This window comes from Passer domesticus, chromosome 5 (assembly GCF_036417665.1).
Source record: "Passer domesticus isolate bPasDom1 chromosome 5, bPasDom1.hap1, whole genome shotgun sequence".
Taxonomy (NCBI): domain Eukaryota; kingdom Metazoa; phylum Chordata; class Aves; order Passeriformes; family Passeridae; genus Passer; species Passer domesticus.
Genome location: NC_087478.1, coordinates 31,844,469 through 31,868,368, shown reverse-complemented (window position 1 = coordinate 31,868,368; position 23,900 = coordinate 31,844,469). Strand labels below are relative to the sequence as shown.

The 23,900-nt window shown below is 42.6% G+C and overlaps 1 protein-coding gene and 1 long non-coding RNA gene across 7 annotated transcripts in view; both read right to left on the bottom strand.

Moving 5' to 3' along the window:
- Window positions 1-108: 108 nt before the first annotated feature.
- LOC135300189 (uncharacterized) lies at window positions 109-19,415 on the bottom strand. Its single transcript, XR_010362069.1, has 6 exons — window positions 18,803-19,415; window positions 15,777-15,855; window positions 13,948-14,192; window positions 11,348-11,502; window positions 4,003-4,102; window positions 109-1,429 (listed from the first exon to the last, which is right to left on the bottom strand). It is a non-coding gene; the product is annotated as an uncharacterized LOC135300189 (long non-coding RNA).
- A 1,500-nt stretch (window positions 19,416-20,915) lies between these two features.
- Window positions 20,916-23,900, bottom strand: part of TBC1D30 (TBC1 domain family member 30) — a 53,110-nt gene continuing 50,125 nt past the window's right edge. For all 6 annotated transcript variants that reach the window (XM_064419387.1, XM_064419389.1, XM_064419388.1 and 3 more), the window contains one exon: window positions 20,916-23,531. In XM_064419387.1, the coding sequence (XP_064275457.1) occupies window positions 22,750-23,531 (782 nt within the window). In that variant the 3' untranslated portion in view covers window positions 20,916-22,749. The remainder of the gene's footprint in view (window positions 23,532-23,900) is intronic.

The window sequence follows — 23,900 nt, the reverse complement described above, 5'->3', positions numbered from 1 at the left end:
GGAGCCTGTCTCACCATGGGCTGCAGGAGAAGCTCAGCTCTAGCACCTGCAGCACCTCCTCCCCCTGCCTGCTCACTGACCTTGGTGCCTGCAGAGCTGTGGCTCTTGCATGTTCTCACTCTGCTCTTCTCTGTCTCCCGAAGAGAGACTTTTCCCTCTTCCTGTTACCCCAGAGACTCTTCCACTGTCACTGATGTGTACAGCCTTGGCCAGTGGCAGGTCTGTCTTGGAGCTGGCTGGCATTGGCTGTGTGCTTCTGGCAGCTTCTCACAGAAGCAGCACACCTGGTAAAATGTGAAACTGATTTCTTCTACCTTGTGCACCCCACAGAGACCACGCTATGGAGAAAATTTTACACCTGAGTCTCATCATGACACAGCCAACAGGCAGAAAGGGTATCTACCAAAACTGAAGTTAAGAAGTGCTCTACACTCAGCAGTTTAAATGGGCTAGGAAGATCCCTTCTCAGATGAAGGCACATGCTAATCCAACCAGCAAAGTCCTGCGTCTCTGCAGACTGACCCGTTTCCTGTCCTCCTTGATGAGAATCCAGCTCATCAATCTCACTTTTCTGCTGCATTCTGATGTCTTCTTCTGTCAGCAGTCAACCAGTGTGTGATCCTGACTGCTCTCCCTGTTTCCACAACATGCAGATTCAGCTACCATGTTAATTGTAATTAGGTTGCTGTCTTTGCTGAAATGAATTATTTTTTGCCACTTTTTATGGAAATGTCCAATAGCTAAACATAGCTTAAAAGGTTGACAAACAACTTGTTTGTGAATAAAGAGATCTATAAATATGTAAACAAAGAATGGGAAAAAATATGTGCTCACAGAAATGAATTCTAAACACATTTCTTTCTTGACTTCCTAGGTGACCACTAGATTGAAGAGTACACGTCGTAGCATTTAGAAAACACACACTGGGGACAGACAAGGGTTTCCATTTGTTTGTTCTGTCTGTTAAAATTATACTGTGGTTTCTGAATCATAAATCATGGAGTGGAACTGGAGCTGCATTAGCTGTACTACACAACCTCCCTCCTGCACACAAAGTCAAAATGAAATCCATTTGTGTCCTATGGTGAAGTTAATATGTCCACCTGCGTATCCTTCAGTCAGTAAACACAGAGCAGGTGAAATCAGGAGGAAACTTAAATGAGATCAAAAGATATGTTCAAAAGAAGGGCTGAAGCCATCTGGAATCCCTCAGAGCTGCCAGCTACACAAACGAGACCTGCTGGCATCCTAAGTGGAATTTCTTGCTTCTCTTTCTTCTGAATCTGGAGGAAGTTCAAATGAACTCTGGGAGAACAGTTGGCACTTTCTTTGTAAGGAGGCTCATTGTTCAGAGAGGTGAGATCAGACGCATGTTTCAAGGACACCCAGATTTGGACTCTGAAACGTTGCTGCTTTTGTTTAGGGAGCTCTTCGACACAGAAAAAAATAAAGAAAAAAAGAAAAAGCAGTGTATTAATCTCTGTTTTTTCCATTGTTCCATAATACACTTTGACTTGTCCTACATCTTTCTTTAAATGAAGCAGAACAAATCTAGGAAGCCCACAGGAAAATTTGTTTGGCTCTTTGTTTGGAAAGTCTCTCTATTTAAAAGAAGCAAAATAAACAAAATAAGTCCCAGGACTTTGATTTCAGAGAAACTTGTCTGGCTGCATAGTAAGCAAGCAAGCTATGGATTGCCCTGCCATGATTGGAATAATATGTGTAAATCCATGACAGAATGAACAGGATTAAAAATCTAAAGTAAAAAACTACAATTACAGGGAGCCAGGTACTTCAAAGAAACAGCCAACAAAATTTGCATATCATGAAGGAATCCTGTGCTCCTCCTTCCCCCAGCTTTTAATACAGGACATATTCAACAGAACTCTGAAGTGGCTTCTGCTTTAAACTTCAGGTGAACTGAGGATCTCAAATTGTACCTTGGAACACTGCACCCCTTGGGACCAGGGCTATTCCCCTTGAAAACAGAATGTATTCCAGGGGGGCATTTTTTGTTTTGGATAATGAGCAGGGCAGTTCACAGAAGTCTTGGGTAGAAGAGGCGAGTGGGCTGTTCCTGATGGACTGCCAAAGGATGGCAAAAAGATTTTCAAATGTGTTTGTCTCTTCATCTACCTGCTGAGACAACCCCAATCTAAGAGAGACCTTAGGTACTTTGATACTTAATTTTCACTAATGTGGATACACCTACATTTGGCCTAAAATCCCTAAAATAGGGATTTCATACTGCCTGGATGTGAGACACACCCCCCTGACCCACAACATGCATTTTTAGAGATAAGCCAGGTGGGCATATCCTTAGATTATGGCCAAAAATGGTGCAGCAGGGTCTGTATGTGCTCAGCCTGTGCCTACAAGATCTACCACAGTGCCTGCTGATGGGGGTACATGGCTGATGCTGAATCCAAAACTGTGCTCCAACAAGCACCACAGAACACAGAAGTATCATGACAGTGTGGGCAGCAGAACAGGTCCCAAAATATAGGCCTCCAGCCTGCTCCTGTGGAGAGTGTAAATGCAGTCTTTAGTCTGTATTTACTTTGGCCTCCGGATATATAAGCTGATATTTGCATGGGATATTAGTGAATATTTTATTGTAACAGGGTCTTGAAGTGGAAAGCACATTTTGAAAGAGTTCATAAAGCAAAGTAAAAAAAGTTCTTTCATGTTTCCAGGAGAAGCTAAAGTACATGTATTTCTATCATAACTGGAGCCCACAATAACCTGTGTGTGCTGTTTCATAGCCTAGGAAGAAATTATTTCAGCAAGCCACACAGACAGTATCAACCCCACACAATCCTAGAAAATAGATGCCTTCCTCTTCAGAAATCATGCTGTAAATCCACTTAGACTTTCACAGACATCCCAAACATGCTTCAGCAGCAGAGTGAATTAAAAAAACCAAAAAACTCTTGCTGCTTTTAAGTGCCTCCAATACTGCAGGATTCTTTCTGCTTTAAAATAGAAAATCTATATGCATCAGTGGCATTCGACTGTTCAGAAATTGTCTTGCTGAAAACAAAGAAATTTCCAGAAGAGCAAGTCCTTCAGCAAGTCCTCTAGTTCCCACTACTAGAAATATGGATAATAAAAAGAAGGGACCACATCCTTTGATGTTCTGTAACAGAAAAAATAACAAAAATTCAGAATTAAGGGGGGGAATAAACAGTGCCTGTGTTAATAAGCCAGGATCTGTGAAGCAGTGGGGTGCTTGCAGCAGCAGCAATCAGCAATTCCATACCTGCATGGAACCTGTAACAGGCAAGATGCTCTTGAGCATGGCTGAGGGGAATGCTGTAGGTGAAACCCAAACACTGGCACCAGTCACACATCAATCCTTCAGCACTCTCTTGCTCACTGAGATGTAGCAGTTCTTTCTTTTTGGGACTTCAGTGTTTTTAACTTCAGTGTTTAATGTTAAGAGGGCTATAAATTTTTCAGGCTCTACATTTTGCCATGAGAGGAGGAGGTCCACTGGTTGCAGTTCAGATTTCACCTCCAGGTAAAGGGTCCTTTCTACGTCTATTTAGATATGTGCTGTGAGCCCCTGGTAGCCTTGTCTTCTTTGGGCTGGACTGACTCCAGCCAGTAGCCAAATACCCACATAGCCACTTGCTCACTCTCCTTTCCCAAGGGATGGGGAGAAAAACCAGAGGAAGACAAGAAGACTCATGGGTGGAGAAAAAAAGTCTAGTAAGTGAAGCACAGGCTGCTCGTGCCAGCAGAGCAGTAACCTGCTGATGACTGAGTCCCAGCAGACTAATCTGCAGTGTTCAGGAAGGAGAAAAATCACAATTTCAAGGATCTCAAACTTCACATAGGAGATTTTCCTTCGTTTTCAAGAATCATAGGCAATATCTGAGTTCAAGCATTACATCCAGCATGGGAGGATTTAAATTTAGCCCTCCTGTTTACACAAAGATCATTAGCAGAAGCAGAAGGTAGTGATAGCATAGGAGCCAGCAATCATGATTTCATTACCTTTGTTCTGTGTAAGTAGAACAGAGTCCAAGCTATGCACATCCGTGAGGCTTGAAAAGGCCAGCCTTCAGCCAAGCTGAAAACGATTGACTGAAGTCAGCTGGGAGATGACTCGAAAAAGAAAAATCTTAATTAGGAGATATTTAAGAATATTTCACTAGATGCTAAGAAAGCCACAATACCACAATTGGAAAAGAAGGCTGTGATGGTCACAAAATAACTTCGCTTAGTAAGAGCACAAAATAAGCTAAAAACATTATGAAGAAAGAGAAGGAAATAAGACATAAATGAAAGGATGAATTTATAACAATTAGTACAGCTTAGAAATAAAAAGCTAATAAGAGAAACAAAGCTAGAATTGTATGGGTGGCATGTGCAAAAACAAAAAAAAACAAAAAAAAAAAACAAAAAAAAAAAGGAATTTCTTTAATTGACCAAAACAAAGAAACCTGATGATTTAGTGCTGGTTTATTACTGAAGGGAAGTGGTGGTGCTGCTGCTGTCACAGAGGACAGCGATTTATTTGGGAAGACAGCCCATGGAGAGCAATTTTTTCCCAACCCTTTCACAAACACTTGAGCTTTAAGACTTAAATCCTCCCATATATAGACTTCAATCTTCCTGTATCTTTTTTTGTCTCTTTTTTCCCTTTCTTCACTTAAGTGTAATGCTTGGTACTTTTCCACTTTCTACCTCAGTCTCATGTCGTAGGTTGCTGACAGGAAAGCCCAACACAAGGCTAACTCCTTGCTTTATTCATGCAGCCTCCATATAACTTTCCTGCCTTTGGGAGGCTCATCTGAGTTCAACCAGCACTCTTGATAGAAAACTAACATTGGCAAGTGTCTGCTAACACCATTTCTTGCTCAACTTCAACTTGTGCCCCCAGAGCCACTAGAGCTCCACAGATCCATTTGTGATTTCCCCGAGGGTGTGTACCCCAGCTTGCAGACTTTGCTTTGGAGAAGGTACTGGAACTGACTCTAGCCAGACAGGCTAGCAGAAAACAGATCCTGACACCAGTTTTTAGATCCCAAGGCTGAAAGATCACAATGTTGCTCTTGTATTACTAACAGTTGGTTAAGGTGTCATACCAGTGCCAAGAGAACATGGAAGTGTATAAATGAACAGCAAACTGGATAAAGTAGGTAGAAATGAAGGCGGAAACCACTCTCAAGTGTCTGTCCAGTACTGCAAGGTCCTGTATGCAACCCTGCTCTAAGCTGAAGTTTTTCAGTGATGACCAAAAGAAAGAAAATGGGAGACAGCCTCAGTCACCACACTGCCCAAGGGGCACCATCTGAGTCCCATGGGCAGTAGCTGGATGTTATCTCCTCTGTGACTCGGTGTTGTGGGTACTGCTCCTTCCCACAGAATCCTGTAGGAACATTCCAAATCTCCTAAACACCAAGTTTCTAATTCCTGTGGCACAGCACAGTTCACAGAGCAGAGGAAGGGGGTAAAATCTATTTGGCTGATGAGACAGGACCTCCCCAGCACACATTTACAGGGCTGGACCTCACACAGAGGCCAGCCACAGGCTTTTCCATGCTCCTTTGGCAGAAAGCAGAGGTTTGAGTAGAGATCCTTGCACTGCATAAGACTCTCAGGCTCTCCTGCGGAAACAGTTTCTATTTGCTTAAATTAATTACTTTTCTGGACAGGACTAAAATGTGGAGATTCAGAGATGAGTTGTGAGAATAACTAAAGCTATTTGCAGTTAAATTAAGGCAGAGATAGCTGAAATTTTATGTGCAAACCTACCTAGGCACATATGCTATTGGAATGTGTTTCTTCTCGGAGATACTGTTAGGAATTGCCATTTAAATAAATTCAGAAAACAAGGCCCACAACCCTATAGATTGTGACATGACAGACACCATCTGAAGGGATTGACCATGCCTGGAAACCAGGCTGTGCAGAAGAACAGGTTCAGGTTTATCTCCCCCTGTGTTCTGCAGTGGTAGGAGGCCTTGTAAGGATGTTAAACAGAGAACACAAGAGCCTCACAGTGGTCTATTCTAGTCTTATCACACATGGTGGAGGAAAACAAGAAATTCACCTAGTGGTACCTTTCACTCAAGTAACTTCCCCACCAGTTTTTTAACATTTTGTAGATTTTTAGGTTTGCAGGATCCTACCTGGTTTACACTCAGAAATATCCCCAGTTATTTCCAGCTTTTCCAGGCAAGCTCCCTTCCATCCTCTCTCTCTGGCTTCTTCACTTGTTGTTCCAAGGACAATGCATTTCTTTATTAAGGCTTTGAAATTTGGAATAAGAAGATAAAAGAAAAAATACCCTTGTGTTTGGACTAAACCAAAGAGAAAACTGAGGAGTCTTGCCAGAAATATTGGACAACTTCAACAGATTACCTAGCTGGAGGCTCAGGGTGCCAAAGAAGGTAAATAACACAGCTGGCTGTCTCCTTTTCAATTGTCTACATTGGACTTATAAATCACCACATGATAAAGAAAGCATTTCTGAAATTTTGGAGGGAAGAAGGAAAAGAGAACTATAAAAACTAGCCAATTTTTAGCACTTTCATCTCAGCAAAGATATTCAAAGCAATTAATCTGAATTAAACACCCAAAAGGAATATTGCTTTAAACTCACAAAAACACAGCCCATGGGTGAAGTCCAAATCAGCTGTGCTGAGAATGGAGTGGCAAAGTCTCAGAGGATGGTAGGTACCACCCCAGAAATGCATGGACTACATAAACCCTGCTGACATGTAGCAGGGTCCCAGTAAAGACCCCTCTTTGAAAAGGGTGTTTTTGGACTGACAGTCACTAGGGGTTTTTTGGTGGGGGAGAATGGTTTTTGATGGCATCCCACACTTTTGGCACCTTCACAGCCATTGTTCACTCCAGCAGAAGCTTGCTCTCCTCTGAAATGAAAAAAATTGTGTTTTTTAAAACCTCAGGGATGGTGTGTAACAGAAAGTGGTCAATAAACCACATAACTAAGCCTAACTTCTCCCTTCTCAGTGACAGATGGAATTACTAATGTAGAAATGTCATGACTACATAACAGCCCCAATGTTCATTAACATTTAATAGAGAGTAAAGAATACTTCATGCCATTGGCATAATTACTATACTCACAAGGGCACTGAAAGCATGAAGCAAAATTCTCTTATTAATGCCTTATGATGATGCCTACTCAAGCACCCTCCTTTTCTACTGTGCCTGCAACTCCCCTTGAAATCAACAGGGAATACCTACCTCATAAAAGGCACTGTAAAAATCACAAGCCAGAATATCCACCAATATCCTTTGGTGGATAATTCACCAGAGATAATTTTGCCCTTAAGTCCTCAAATACTGTGGCTTACTATGTCTACAACAGTTTTATGACAAGGAAGGATCTTCATTTCTTCCAAAGAAAAACTTTAAACTGAATTTTAAAGAAAAAGGAGAAAGACTACAAGGAAAAGCACTATGGGGATGAGAAACTGACTAAGGTGAGAGAAATTAATTAAAGCTAGAAAATACACAAAACTGAAACATTCAATTTTTAGGCCATTCCACAAAATGTAGATGTCAAAGGGCAGGGGTTTGAACAGCAGATTAGTGCAGGGATATGCCCAGGATAAGCTTCTTCACATAAGATATGGGAACATGCAGATACTGTGAAACAGGGGAAGATTATTACCAACATGCCAGAAACATGACTGAATGCAGAACTCTGAAATACAGCACATATTAAAAAAAAAAACAACCAAAAAAAAAACCCCACACACCAAAAAAACAAAAACAACCAAATCCAAAACAAAAACTATGGGTTTCTCAAAAGTAAATAAATATACATAAAATTGGTAGTTTCAGCTTTAGTACCCAAGCAACAAAATGTGTAGTTACCCAGATATTGTAAGGAACAAAATCCCACAGTTATTACAGAATTGTAGAAGTATTTTAAAGACAGTGTCATTTATGGACACTAGAGGTTACTAACTTGTAACCCAAGAGGAATCTTCTTTTTGTTTTGAATTAGTTGTTTTTGAAGAAAAGAAGCAATTTTTAAGGTTTTATTTGAGTGTGGAGATGACAGTAAAGGGATTCAAGTTTTTGTTGGCTTTGGCTCACTGTGTTGTACTAAGTAAATTATTTATTTTTACTCTGCCAGTGTCTTTTAAACGATAATCATCATTAGCTTCTATCTGTGCAAACTTCAGACCATACTGCAAATCATTTGGTTGTCATTTGTAATCAGTATCAGGGTGGCCACAATGAAATGTCCCCCTTTTTACCCTTCTTCATGCCATACTACTTGTACCTAAAGAAATAGCAGTAAGGATAGCAATTATGGTATACAGAGGGCTGTAGACTCTCCATCTGTCCAATTCATTCTTTCACAAAACAAACAAAGAAAATGACCAGTTAATTTTGTTGGTGGTGTTGCTACTGTTTACCTTTGGAGTAGCTGAGGCAAGACACTGGTTTAGCCATCTCTAGGGCAAGGTGCCTGACAGGGCTCGATAGGCAAACAAAACAAATGTGTTGAAAAAATGGAATAATTTTATTTTGGTCTTGCTTTTTTTCTATTAGTATTCAGTTTTATTTTCTTTCCTTTCCATTTCTTCTACTGCCATGTTGCAGCAATCTTTCCTCACCTCCCCTACTCCCATCCCAGCCAAGCCTTGCAGTGGCCTTTCTCCTCTCCCATCCCAGAGGTGTTCATAACAGCCTGTTAATTCAGTAAAAACCCTGTGCTGACAAATTCCATGTTGGTGCCATTGTGAAATACTGAATAGCATCAGAAACTTCTGAGCAAATAGTTGGATCAAAGTCAGAAAGCTTTCTGTTGAACCCGAAATGCCTGTGAGTGACCAAACAAAAAAAAAAAAAAGAAAAAGGAGACATTGGTTTCTGCTCCAGTCACAGCAAACTGTTAATTGAGCTAGGGATTACTGCAGAAAGGAGGGGTAAAATCTAATGCTAAATAAGAAGTATATCCCTGTTCTTCTCAAACAAGCCACTCCTCCATCTCTTCAGGCCTTCTTTTTCCCTTAATATCTGTCTTATTTACTTAACCTGTGCATAGTATTCTCATTTCACACTTCTCAGAGAATTCTAACCTGGGAGATCATAGCAATTCTTTGTCAGAAAACCAGCAAACACTAGAAAAGCACTGGTATTTTCTAGAAAGACCAATATCTGCCTTAGGTTTCAGGTGAATCTGAGTAGCAATTTGACAAGCAACTCAAGTTTTTGTTGCATTGAGCCCTTTTCATGCAATCAGCAAATGCCAGGAGCCTGCCTGATCCGTGGGCAGCTTGGTGCTCAGACAAATACACACTGTGTGCCAAAAGAAGGGAAGGACAAACTGCCCTCCCCTAAGAGTCTAGTTCAGGGTGAAAAAAACCACTCCCACTCTTCTCTCAAAAGTAAAATGCCAGAGGATTGGAGGTGTTCCAAGCCAATTGAGGAGGGCTTTTTCAATGATACAGAACACACAATTTGAGTTAGATCTCGTAATACAAACATTGCAAAAACAGAAACTGGAAATCACAATGCTTCATTTCAAATGTGAATATGAAGTATTGGCAACACTGTGAGACTCTCTTTTTGCTTTATTTTACTTTAAATAGATCTAGGAAAATCTACCTAGAATGTTTCAACCCCATTTCTTACAAAATATAAGTACACTTTTCATCTCAGCTCTATACTCCACTCTGTGGGACCAAATCAGCCTTGTTTCCCTCAGGGTTACACTTTTATGCACACATACTCTGTTACTGATTAATGCAGCAGTAGGCAGTGCTCTAAATCATGCTGCCAGCTGCCCTTCTTTTTGCAAGTATTAAAGCTCTGTGCAGCCCTACAGAGACCTTCCCCTCAGCACAGCTTCCCTACAGAGAGTTCTGTGACTTCCAGGTAAAGGGATTTTTGCTCACCAGCTTGGTTCTAGCTTTCCTTTTCTCTCTGAACAACAGCAAACCATAGAACCAACTTCTATGCCACAGCATATGTCACAGTTGAGACCGCCGCAATACCCAGAGTATCACCATACAATTTCAGAAAGATCCAACCCATACAGAGGAACATCACTCCACTTCAGATATCTGCCCTTCTCATTCTTCAGCCCAACCTTTCATACCTCTCATGTTGATACATTGCACCCATGTGCCCTCTGTTCCCTTTGGTGGTTGGTCAGTGCCCCTGGGCACCCCTGGGCATTGCTGTCAGTGCTGCTCACCTGCTGCTCACAGCTGCACCCACTGGGGATGAGGCTTGGCCCCAGCCCCACCACAAACTGTGTGCCTCCACTTCTGGACTTTCTGCTGTTCAGCTCTCTGGTCTCAGACTAAAGCCTGACATGGTAAATCAGAGTGGCCCCAAGGTAGCTGCCACAGGGGCTGGGGCTGGTTTGGCCACCCACTCTCCACGGGCTTTATTATTGATGGTGGCAGTTCCTGGCTGGGCAGATGCCAATGGGATGCTCCTTCCCCAGAAAACCTCTTGCTTTCCCTGTAGTCCTGTTCAACCTCTTACAGCACTGCTGTGCTGTCTAGATGATGGGGCTAAACCACTGCAGGATGTTGTGAGGCTGAAGCCAGGGAGGCAGATTTCCTGTAGTTCAGCCTCAAAATCATACTCCCTTGTGAGAATATACAGAAAATGCAGGGAAAGGAGGTGCTCACCTGCAAGGGCAGCATTACCAGCCTCAAAAGCAGCTCCTCATTTCCTCCAAAGAAAACAGCACCAGTGTAGATGGAAGCATTCCACAGACCAGTTGATGTAGGTGAAGAGCTGCACAGAACCTGCAGCTGAGGCTGGAAACTTAGCTGGATTTAGAGGGACACTGTGCCCAGGGAGGATGGGCAAGGGACACCTTACTGGCATATCTGTGCTTCTTTCGATAGGCCCAAGGACCTTACAAACACCAAGGGAAGAGGAGTCCATCCTTGCTCAGCTGAGACCACCACTTGAAGGCAAGTAAGGACCTAAACTGACACCCTCCTCTCATCCTGAGCTGCCTTAACTTCAACCAAGAGCCCATGGTGCAAGCAAACTAAAAATCTGCATAACGGCAACATTACAAGAGGCAAAAAGAGAGCCTGGCTACACCACCCAGACAACAGAGTTATATTACAACACTTACTCTGAGAGCAATAACTTCAGGGTTAGTGCATATGAGGCATTCTCCACCCCAGCCCTTCTCTGCATGAGAGTAGTGAGCAAAACATCATGAAAAATACATTTCATCTGTAACCATCTGCATATGTGAATGGCAGAGCTTGAAAATCATGTGGGCACGTTCTGCCTGGCAGAAAAGCAAGCAGGACTTATTCTTTGCTCTGGATAGAGTTCAAAACTGGTGAACAATCAAGATGCAACTTACCAATCCTTTTTCCAATTAGTCAGTCCATTGTGTGGGAAAAGGAGAAGATAAAACCAGGAGTTCCTTTTTGTTTTCTGCATGTAACTCATGGCTCTTTTCATTGTCATCAAAGAATGTTCATCAAAGCTTTCCATACCTCAGAGTGGAACACACCTCTGAGAGAAAAAAATAATTGTATTTCACTCATCATTCACAGTCAGTTTTGTCTGCAGCAAATTCCCAGTGCTTCCAGATTCTCTGAGCATCAGTGAAATATGAAAACAGTGAGAAATTTTAACCTGCAGCTAGCTCTGTAGCAGTGTCAGCTGTGTAGTAATTCCCTTCTAAGGCTCGTATTTTACTGGAGCCATTCCAGCAAGGCCGAAATATAGTCTCAGATACATATTTTAGCTGTTTTCTAAGAAAGGGAACCAGAGCACAAGTCACTGCACCGGAAAGGAAGGGAAGAGGAAAGCCATGCCCTTCCCAATCCTGTCCAGGGTGGAGCATTGCTCTCACTTTCCTTCAAGCCTCTGCCGTTTCTCATTCATCTTTCACTCTGAGAATGATTGCCTTCAAGAGGCAGGTCATTCATTTGCTGCTGTCAACCTGAATAACAACTACTATTTTAAAGGACAGCAATTTTTTTTTTATGTGAGAATGCTAAGAAATTACACATTGGACCTCCAAAATGACCCAGAATCAATATAAGAGTAACAGCTTTGGGAGAACTTTTTTCCTTCTAATGTTCAAACTTTCAGCAAAAACTTTCTCAAATATAAGAGAGCTAGAAAAAATGTCCTCTTCTGGTCTGGGGTTTGGAATGTCCTCTTCTGGTTTGGGGTTTGGGGTGTTTTTGTTGGTATAGTCTGATGCTAGCAGCTAAGGTTCAAAAAAAAAAAAAATTAACCAATGGAGAAAAACTCCATAGTGTTGATATCTAATGGACAGGGCTTGTAACAGAGAGGAAAGACAATAAAAAATAAACCAAAGCAAGTCAAACAAAAAAACCCCCACAACAACAAGAACAAAAACCACCCTACAAAGCTTCATGAGGAGAAAAGTAGACGTAAAAAAAAAAAAAGAAACTTGTGGCTGGCTCATAATAGAAGTGCACTTGTCAAAAATGTCCTTGTTGATCACCAGATACTGCACTTAGGTCCTTGCAATGTACTCAAACAGAGATAAATCATTCAGTTCTCTTCTCCCGAAAGTCCAGAGACACATCACAGATCTTGTGTAAGAAGAAATAAATGTGAAATGGAAAGCTGGATAAATGAAATATTATATACAGGTCAGGTACCATTGTGGGTTTTTTCTGCTTTTTTTTAAAAATCAACTCTAGAAAATGCTTTTGATCTTTTCAAGGATGAAAGAAGGATGGAAAAAGGAAGGAAGGAAGGAAGGAAGGAAGGAAGGAAGGAAGGAAGGAAGGAAGGAAGGAAGGAAGGAAGGAAGGAAGGAAGGAAGGAAGGAAGGAAGGAAGGAAGGAAGGAAGGAAGGAAGGAAGGAAGGAAGGAAGGAAGGAAGGAAGGAAGGAAGGAAGGAAGGAAGGAAGGAAGGAAGGAAGGAAGGAAGGAAGGAAGGAAGGAAGGAAGGAAGGAAGGAAGGAAGGAAGGAAGGAAGGAAGGAAGGAAGGAAGGAAGGAAGGAAGGAAGGAAGGAAGGAAGGAAGGAAGGAAGGAAGGAAGGAAGGAAGGAAGGAAGGAAGGAAGGAAGGAAGGAAGGAAGGAAGGAAGGAAGGAAGGAAGGAAGGAAGGAAGGAAGGAAGGAAGGAAGGAAGGAAGGAATAGAAATTCTTCACTCTGCCATCTTTGACAGTGGTGGCACCAGCCTGAGCCATGGAGATGCAGGAAGGCATAAGCAAACCCAGAACATTTGTTTATGACATAAATCCTTTCCTGGAGAGCAGCAACAGCTTTTGGGATCCATAGCAAGTGTCAGCACCAGTGGCACTGCAGGGCACCCTGCTGGCAGGTGAACATGGTAAAAACTGCCTGCCTGCATGAGCTGTGCAGTTGCAGCTTCATTACAGTGAGAACGCTTCCAGCTCACTTTTTCCTGACACTGAACTCCAGCAAACACCAACCTTGCATGTTTTTGTAGTGCTCTGGCCCCTCTAACACACCAAAAATTTTTATGTTCAAAATGTCCACTCCAGCTCAAAGTACAGATGCTATCTGAGCCAAAGATGCTCAGGTCTCATTTCTGTACTCTCAAAAAGAAGCTTGAAAGCAAGTTGATAGTTGACACAGGTGATTTATTATGGGTTACCTCTAATATAGATTTTATATTTAAATTACAAAATTGGTGTCTTTCATCTTTTTTATTAATTTGATTTTATTAATCTAAAGAAATAAGCCTCAGGTTGAGACAATTCCCTGCACAGGGCTCCATCCTCTTTTTACATAATTAGTGTATAATGAAAAATCTAACCACACACAGGTGGTGGGGTCCAGGTCTCCCTCATTCACATGAGAGGTCAGAACTCTAGGACAGAGCTTTTATACATTTCATGTTTTGAAGCCTTTCTAGTGGATGCACAGACCCATCTACAGCTATTTTTTAAACCAGGCTGTTGTCTGCAACTTTATAAAGATCAATATCTTCCTCCCCTCTTACCTTTGTCAAGCCACAGCCCACAGTACTGAACCCATGCATCCTGTGTAGATGGCACAGAGCCATGTTCTTGCATCTGGAACTCAACTTTATGTGCATGGTGCTGCCACCTCAACAGGAGCTGCAGACCATTCCTCCTTGTCCTCTAAAACAGGGTGTACTCAACAGCAAAGACACTTGTTCATCACGAGGGGAACCACTGGTTGGAACTGTCAGGCCTCAAGGATTATGCTCATGGACATCACTGGCTGTACAAGAGACAAACAAATTCTGAGATAAAAGTAACACCTTTTTTGAAATGGCAATTAAAAGCAACTAATTGCTGTGAACTTCTCCAGACATTGCTGAACTAATCACATTTGTTCTGATCTAGAAATGAGCACAATCTCTTTAGGCACATCCTGATTTAATGCCCCAAATCAGTCTGTTTCTGACTCTGCCCAGACACATCAAGATCTGCCCTCTGTTGAATTTCATTATTAAAAGGAAAGGAGGAGCTCTAGATGTACCAGATCAATCTCAGATTTAATCAGAGTCCATTTTTCAGCTTCGTTGGATTGCTGTCATGTGATTTACCCAAGGGACACAGAGGCAGAATTCTAGGTGCACAGGAAATGCTGAAGCCAAACAGGGAAATTTCACAGGGCACCAAAGGCCACTGCTGCTGTGCAAGGACTTGCAAGGGCTAGGCAAGGGCTGCATTTCTTTTTAAGCATCTTAATAACATCTTGCTCCTGCTTTAAGAACCTAAGTCCTTAAATGGATGTAGGATGCTTGTTTTTCAAGGGACCTGCATTAAGCTGATGCTTTTTCCTGCCAGTAAACTGTCTGGTGCACATTCAGTGGGGCTGTGTCAAGCCTGTGTGTTGCTGCCTGTATCTGGTCACAACAATTTGCAGAACAAGCTGCTGAAAAATTGAGTAACAAATCTAAGGCTCATATCATTTTGCTGGATGCTGACAGTGAGTGTATTTAGCTCATGATCTACCTGAGAAGCCACCATGTAATCATACAGTGGTTTGGTTTGGAAGGAACTTTTAAAGGCCATTTGGTCCAACCCCCTGCAATGAGCAGGGACAGCTTCAAATAGACTAGGTTGCTCAGGGCCCCATCCAGCCCAATCTTGAGTGTTTCCAGGCCATCCACACCTTTCTGGGCAACCTGTGCCAGTGTTGTACGATCCTCTGCTAGTTTAAAACCAGCCCCCTTGTCCTGTCACAACAGGGTCTGCTAAAAATTTTGTCACCATTTTTCTTATAATGCCCCTTTAGGCACTAGGAGACTTCTATAAGGCCTCCCCACATCCTTCTCCAGGCTGAACAATCCCAAGTCTCTCAGGCTGTCTTTACAGGAGGGTGCTCCAATCCACCTTTGGGGCCCTGCCCTGGACTTGTTCCAACAGCTCCTCATCTTTCCTCGTGACCCAGAGGTGGATGCAGCCCTGCAGGTGGGGTGTCACCAGAGCAGAGCAGAGCAGAGGGGCAGAATCCCCTCCCTGGCCCTGCTGCCCACGCTGCTCTGGATGCAGCCCAGGACACGTTTGGCTCCCTGTGCTGGGAGTGCCCATGGCTGGGTCATGCCCAGCCTCTCCCCCCCAGCTCCCCCGAGTCCTTTCTCAGCAGGGCTGCTCTCCATCTGTTCATCCCCAGCCCGTGCTGATTCCAGGGTTTGCCCCAACCCAGAGGCAGCACCTTGCACTTGGTCTTGTGAAACCCCCTGAGATTCCCATGGGCCCACGTGGAGTCAGTACTGATTGCTGATGACTGGCACGTGAACTTCAAATTCCAGTTCTCAGCTAAGGCAAGCAAGGCATGAAATCCACATTTGGATACCTGAATGTGGTTTGTCAAGCTCCAGAAGTTTAAAACATTCATGGGTTGAGCAGTAAGCTCTCCAGGGCACAGCAGCAAGCTGGTAAGTATCAGAGAAGAGTTTATTAGTACAGCTATATTTTGTTTGGGTTATTTTTTGCAGAAGTTTGACCAAAAGGTGGGGGGTTTCTTTCAGCCTTTGGAACAAATTAACTCCAGTATTTATAATAAAATACCTCAGTTGATTTGTGACTAGCAGGAACTGGTTGCTGATGCACTCATAAAATAAGTTTCAACTCAGTGAATCCAACAAGCTTCCTTCATCTGCCTGCAACTGGAATTCTGTTTGATGGCTCATTCACCAAAGAGAAAGTTTATTATACCTCTGACTGAGAAAGAGCCCTTAGAGCATTTTATAGTGTGGGCACTGTTTCCAAAGAGACACTGTAAGGATGTCTCTGTGCTTTGGGGTCACTGTGCAAGGTTAGCAAGCTTACTAAGAGGAGCCAAATAGAGCAGAGGGGTTGCAATGTGAAGTCAAAGGCAAACAGACTAAAAACTGCTTCACATCTGATCGAAAATGAATAAAAATTGAAAGCACTAAGCTATGGCTGTATTTCCTTTCTCAGGAATTGCAGCAGCTGTGTTTGCATGGAGCACCAGTGGCACCTAGTGACCATACCTAGAAGATCACCTCGAATGGGTGTGAACACAGAAAACCACAGTGCAGACTGGGCCAGAGCACACCTCACTGACCTGCTGGTGGTGATGGCTGCAAACCTGGTCCAACCTCTAGCAGCAGTGCTGCATCTCTGTGGCCAGAAGCTGTAGCACCTTTGCAGAAGATGCTATCGTGTCTTGCCAGCTGCAGTAGTGAAATCCTCCCCAGCTCTGTCACACTGGCCTGGAGGTTCAGCAGCAGTGTGGCACAACTTGCCTCTCCCATGATGGCAGAAGAAGCACCTCTTCAGGAACAAACACTTCATGGAACAAACATTTTCCAGTCTGGACAGAAATCAGTGACTCAGCACTGGGATAGAGAACGTGTCCAGCAACACCGAATCACCTGGCCCTCTGCCAAGCAGACAATAGTCCTTTTGTTCCCTCTGGAGAAAGGCCTCTTCTCCAAGAGCACTGGAGGCCAGACACTGAACAGTATTGTTGTAACTGGGTGAAAAGTTTATTACTGCAGGGGAAACAGTATAAAAATTATCACACACAGTAATTTGGAGTTCAAAAGGGCATTGTGTATGCCTGATGTAAGTGACTAGTAGTGTGGGAACAAGCAGAAGATGATCAGGTCTGTACATTGGTGCAGATAAAATGGAACAATAGACTTACATTTATTAAAAGAAAAAAGAAAAAGAAAATAAAAAAAGAAACCCAGTTTCATTAAGAGATGTCATTAGAAGAGTAAGAGAAGCTGCAGTTATAAGTTGAAGTTTGGTGAAAAAAATTGTACCATCTCTGACACTCTTTTTGGTACCTGGAACTACAGGTTCATACGTTGTAAGGTTCCACTCAGCTCTCCCTGGGCACCTGTGACTGGTTGCTGGCGAGTTGTAAATCTTCGGCCTCTCAAAGTCTTAACATAGGACTTTTATACCTATGCTGGGTGGTTGCTAGTGACCTTTCCTACTTTTCCTAAGAATAAAGTTACTTCCTTCTTGCTGGCTGAACACCTTCCTTCCTGAGTGTCCTTGTGGTGGGTCTGCACAGACTGCCACCTGCCCTTCACTCTGGGTTTGTACCCATGTGCCATCTACAGCAGCCACTGGAAGTGTTAGGAGAGGAAAGCAAGGTGGGGGAGCCATCATGGACAGTGAGCAGCAGGAGCAGAGCAACGCCACTGTTTGTGCCCAAAAGGGGCTGAAAAACTGGCTGGGAGCTACTGCCCATGAGTCCCTCATCACTGAACAGGCTGTGTGATGTGCTGGATCTGGGGTTTTCAGCCATGTCTGAACCTCTGAGGGCCTGTGAGGCCTTCCAGTCCATTCCCACCTCCTGCCCCTTTGGAGTATCCCTGCAGCTAAGTATCCCTTGTCATCTCCCCTGCAAGGGGAGGCCAGTCAGCCTGGAAAAGGAGGAAGCTCCAGTGGAGCCCACAGAGGCAGTCCAGCACCCAGCAGGAACCACCACGACAGCTGCTGCTACAGGCTCACATTTTGTAGTGTTTATTATTCTTCTCATTCTTGGCCATGTCTCCATTATTATTATTATTATTCTTTCCAAGTGAAGGAGGAAATTCTGCTTATGAACCTCTGTTTGTGGTCCCTGCTGTGCACGCAGCTGCCCAGATCAGCACGCCGCTGTGGGTGAGCTGCTGGCCCAACATCCAGCTCATCTCTGTGTGATGTACTCAACCCAGACAAAACTGGATGACTGTCCCAAGGGAAGGCTGTCTCTGGATGTGCTGTGTTCCTGCAGGACTCCATTCTTGGCTGTTTCAAATCACTAGTGAGAGAAAAGACACTGGGCTAAGCCACCAGCATGGTTGTCCTTATCATCCTGAAAACTCTCATCAAACACACAGACAATGAATACCAGCAAGGGTTGGGAGTTCACAAAGGCAAAATAAAAGCCAAACAGAGAGGAACAGTTGCAAAACTATTGGGTCCTGAGATGCAGAAAGTATTTGTCTTTCCTGATGCAGTATTCAAAAAATGAGGAGAGGATCAAAAAATTTCCGCATGACACCAACAAATATAAAACATCAGAAAACCAACAAGTGAGAACAAAAAACCATACACATCCATGAGAGGAGGCCTTTTTAAACAGCTCAGTGTGAAGAGAGCCATGGTGAACCTCATCAGAGGGTTCTCCACTGGCATCTCCCTCCTGCCAGGGCAGGAACAACCACTGGGCTACCAAGTGGGTGGACAGCACCACTGCGGGATGTGCACCTTGCTGGCATCAGGCAAGTCCATGACCACTTTGAACACAACAAAGATGAGCAGGAAGCAGCATGGATTTGTTGTTCAGAACTAAAAAACCTAAAAAGCCACACAGGCACCAAGGACGTTGCTTTCCCTCAAAGCTTCTTGTACCTTTTGCTTGGATGAGTTGATCCTTCCCTCCTCCCAAGCTCTCCATGTCTGAACTTCCGAGGGCCTGAGGGCCTCTCCATCCACACGCATTGCCTCCGGTGCCACCACCACTCCTGCCTGCTTATTTGTGGTAAACCAGTGTGATTTGTTACAGTTTTATCAGAAAAAGGCTTGGAAGCATTTGTGGTTCTTTTTAAACCTGTGGTGAGCCAGTAAGTGCTGTGTGCTGCTTGTAGGTCAAAGCGCAGCTGAAATGGCATCCTGCAGGCTGAGGGAGGCTGGGCCTGAGCATGGTCTGACACTGCAAACCACTTCTATGTCCTAAATTGTGTCAAATGTCTTGTATCAGCTTGCCAGCAGGTGCAAGCCCTGAGGGCTCCTCAGTGGGAAAGGGTGTGCAGAAGAGACCCTCCACACGTGCATTTTCCTGCAGTGTGCTGGATTCCCTCCTCCCACAAAGGAGCCCGCCTTCCCAAGGGTGCTGTTAACACACAGGTGCTCAAAGGTGTCCCAGCAGCTTCTGGCTGCCTGAGAAATCAGTCACCTCACCAGTCCCTGCTGGCTGATGGCACACAGCCTGAGGGTGCTCGCCTGGCATGACTGCACATCTCAAATCACGGGCAAGCCTCTACGACAACCCCCTACCTTGAATGAATCTTTCACCAATAAAAATCAAGCAAAACTGGAGCAAACAAAGCATTGACTAGGATAGGGATGCATTTGGATGAGTTTTCTATCTCTTCATACTTCAGTGGAGCTGCTGTCAGGTGATACTGGCTCCCTGCCACTCAGCCAGATGCTACTACTGCCCATGGATGGGCACAAGATAACTCTGCAAGGAAGGTCAAGGAAAACTGCAGTACAGTGAAACAACTCACCTTATTTCTACATGAAATATTTCACACAGTTTAAAATAGATGTTGTGAAAGTTTGATACAGATTTTAAGTCTTGAATTTTGAAAATGAGCTTCTACCTCAGTTGGAAATACCTATGTAAAGGGTATTTTGCAAGAAATAATATTTTGCTGCCTTTCTAGTAACCACTTAGCTTGTTTTGAAGGGAGGTAAGATTTTTGTGAGTTACACAAAATTGAATTTGCACTATAGCTGCAGTTGTGGATGAAACCAATTTTTGCTGACAGCAATTCTGAAAAACTTTTCCCTTCTATCTGCTATTTTTACCCCCAAAGCATAGACAATTTTTAATAATCTCTGAAGAGCTGTGGACCTGTTTCCACTTGCAAACCTGTAAGTTCTGCAAAATTGACTCAAATGCCTGTCCTTTGAGAGCTTTCATTTGATCATGATCATGGTGAAACACATGCTCAGAAGTAAAAGTCAACAGGATCCTTTTAAAATCCTTAAAAAAACAAAACCAAAACCAAACCAAACAAAAACAAAACCAAAAAAAACAAACAAACAAACAAAAAACCCCACAAAACACCAAAAATATCCCAAAACCCCAAACTCTAGGAATTTTAAAAAACCCCAACAAACAGAAGTGTCATCTGATCACATGGAATAGAGCATTAGAACAAGTAGGCTCAAGGAGAACAAAATGTTTACGGAGCAGATTCCCACCATCATACTTCCCAGCATCCTCAGTGCTGCGATGTCATTCTTCCAAGCACAACTTGCTTCATCACTAGAGCTCATTTGCTCAAGGGATTCTTTAAGGAAAAATAATGGGAAATTTCTCTGAAAACTTCTCTGGAGTTCACTGGTTCTCTGGACCTCATCTTAATGTTCTGTCTCAGTACTGAGCAATGAAGTTGTTTTTGCTGTATATTCCAACAGTATTTCAGGTAGAGAGTGAGTATCCTTTGAGGTATAGAAATGTACCTTTGAGGTAGCTAACACAACATTCTATTTTCTCATCAAGTAGTTCTTTAAGAAAATTTCCTGCAGCAGGCACCATCAAACTAATGCACTGTGCAGCTGTGGTACCTCAATCCTAACAGTCCAAGACGTGAATGCACACTTGTAAATTACTATTTGTTCTGAAACATTGGAATGTGTTACTCTTTCCCCAGACCCTTATCCATGCATAATTCACTGATTTCCCACTGCTTATTTCATAAAATGTTGAAAATTCATGCACATACTTGGACCATTTTAGCAGGTTTTACAGACTGACAGTCCTTTTATTTGTATGGGTTCAGCATACAGCCGTGTGATACACTGAAGCTAAGAAAAACTGGGGAGGATGATTCACAGGAAAAGTTTTGAGAAGTCCATTTCTTCTAATTTAGTGCAAAAACAATTCACATACAATCAATAATCAGAGACTAAATTCTACATTATTTTAAATTTACTGAGTGCTGTAAGTAATCATTAGTGACAATACTACTATCGCCTGGAAATAAGGCAGGGCCAAGATCTGACCTACACCTGTTTTATAATTATAGTGTTCATAGTTGTATATTACTTTATATGCATACACTTATATGAAACAACAGCAAAATAAAACTGTTCCCACAACAATGAACAAAGTATACTGTACAGCTTATAAGTTATGGTATACAGTAAAACTGGTGTCACATACTATAGGTTATGGAATACATTCATAGACAATGATATATATTAATTTGCAAATTTAACAAAGAATTTTTTTAAGCAAGTAAGATATTACATACAATGGTGTTGATTCATCATTACTGCAGTTTAAAATATTGGCCCTTTCATGCCACAGGAAACTTGAAATCAAGGTAATGAATCACAGTCAGTACACACCATCTGACAGAGCTGCAATGATTTAAGAACAACCTGAATTTCTTGGAGTTTGATTACTTGATTTTGCAGTTCTGACATTGAATTATCTAGGTTTATTTTTCCGGTCTGGCTCTGTTATACACACATAAATACTTGTCTTACAGTATTTATCAGCTCTGCTTTTTGATTTGGAAATAAATACTCAGTTTATCACTTTCTTTCACACCAAAGAGGAACCAAGACATGGAAGCCCGAGGGCACATCCCACTAACATAGTGGCTGATGTGTTGGCTTTTAATGGGAAGTGGCACTCTAAGTATCTAATCACTCTATTTATAGAATTTAAACCCCTAAACTACTTTGGAACATTCATATATTTTACCTAGTGCTAAGCTGGCAAATATTATTTAACTACAAGTCTAATCTAGATAATAGCTTTTAAATCCATTGAAGCCAAGATGCATCAGAATAATAATCATACAACTATACAAATAGTTGTAGCTAATTCCTAATTTTATAGTGCTGCAACTCTCCAGCAGTAAGTAACATAAATGTATGTATGTACACCTGTAACAAAGAGCAAACCTGTCTTGTGGATGGACTTATGTCTGCTGTTCTCATGCTCAGTGTTTAGGTTTATATTAAAAATAGCATCAGCAGAGAATTGCTGTGGGAAGAGAAGCACAAAATGCTGCTCAAGAATATCTGAATACAGATGTCACAAAGGGACACTTTTGATTGCTAGGGCTGCTTGTGCTTCTGTTTGTTGTGGCTTCTCCAGCTACTCCCAGAGTATGATGATGAGGTCGGATGGGGATGCTGCTTAACAGTCACAAAAACTGTTACACCTGTCTGCTGCACTGGACAATTGGTCCTTTGAGCTCAGCTAGACAGGAGGCAGCTGGGGGGGCTGAGGGGTTAAAGGCAGCTGGTGATTTAATGTCTGAGTTAGACTTTAAGAAAGAGTATGCTTCACATTGCAAATTAATGTTTATTTTACAGAGGACCATCAGAATTAACAAAAGTATGCTAGAGTGCATCTTCACTAATCTATCCCATAACAACATGGAAGTACAATTTTCAAAGACACCTATTTATATATCTGCTAACCACTTTTGTCCCTGTTACTTAACTAGCAATTAGAAACGCTTTGGGACGCACGTACACATGCACACGTTAAAAAAAAGGCAATACAAATTATTTTGTTGCTGTCAGAAATAATAAGTAGCAGCATATCATCGTTTCCTTGTCCCACTGCTGCCACTGGCAGATTTATTGAAACTTCTGCTCATTTGTGGGAAGTGTACAGTTGGTGTTCTTTCAGTGGGGCCATATAGCCCTAAATTCCTGGCTGTGGCTGACTTTCGAAGAGGCTTGACACTGGGAAAAGGATTGAAGACTTGTGGCTTTGGGTTCCCAGGCTGGGGCGATTTAGCCAGGTTTCCACTGTCTCTGGAGGAAGTGGAAGACTCTGATAAACGTGGCTGGCTGGATCGATGGGATGTTGGCTCCACATCGGTTTGGGTATCTGAGGTGAGTTCCAGTGCTTCCAGTTTTAGCTGAACCATGGACATGTTTGTACCGCTGTCTGTAGAGTCTGCCTCAGATGACTGCTGGTCAGCTTTCCGAGTAGTCCTGTCATCCAAATCACCTTCTTCTCTTTCTCCAATGTCAGCATGTTTGGAAGTCTCCTCCTTTGCACCAAGACTGTTTGTTTTACAGCTCTCACTCTGCTCATCTATCAGTCCTACAGTATCTCCATAGCCCAGCTGGCCTTTGGCCCTAGCAATGTTCTTCCGATGAACTCGTATGTGAGTGCGCCATGGAGAGTTCAGTTTTGTTTTAAGATCTTCTTGGGGAATGGGAGACATCTTCCCTGTAGCATGGCTTGGGATGTGAATAACAGCATTTTTGAGAGACTTGTTATTCAATTTCATCTTCTTTCCTAAAAGGAGGTGGTTTATCACTGGGGAATGGTTTACCTGAGAAGGGAGGAGGCTGGTAACTGGCCCCTTGTCTGAAAGAAAGCATTTAAAAGAAACACAGTATTATTAAAGAACAAAACAAATTAATGTTCTAAGGATCTACCACCAAATTTGATACTTTCTTGAGATACGGCAAAGGTTTGTAGGACAGAATGTATTTTTAAAAAAACAACCCAAATTTAAAAATCATCACTGAATTTCACTTATGTCTTAGAGTTGAACACAAAGCAGCACCTTCTATATAAGGATTTTCTGCCCTCCCTCACTGCTTTGCACCTATGGGGAAGCCCCAAGCCAGGAATACCATGAAAATAAATAATTTTTAAAAATAGCTTCTTGATTTTTGGAATTGCACTAAAACTGATAATTTAACATTAATATTGGCTTCTGATATTTCCCCT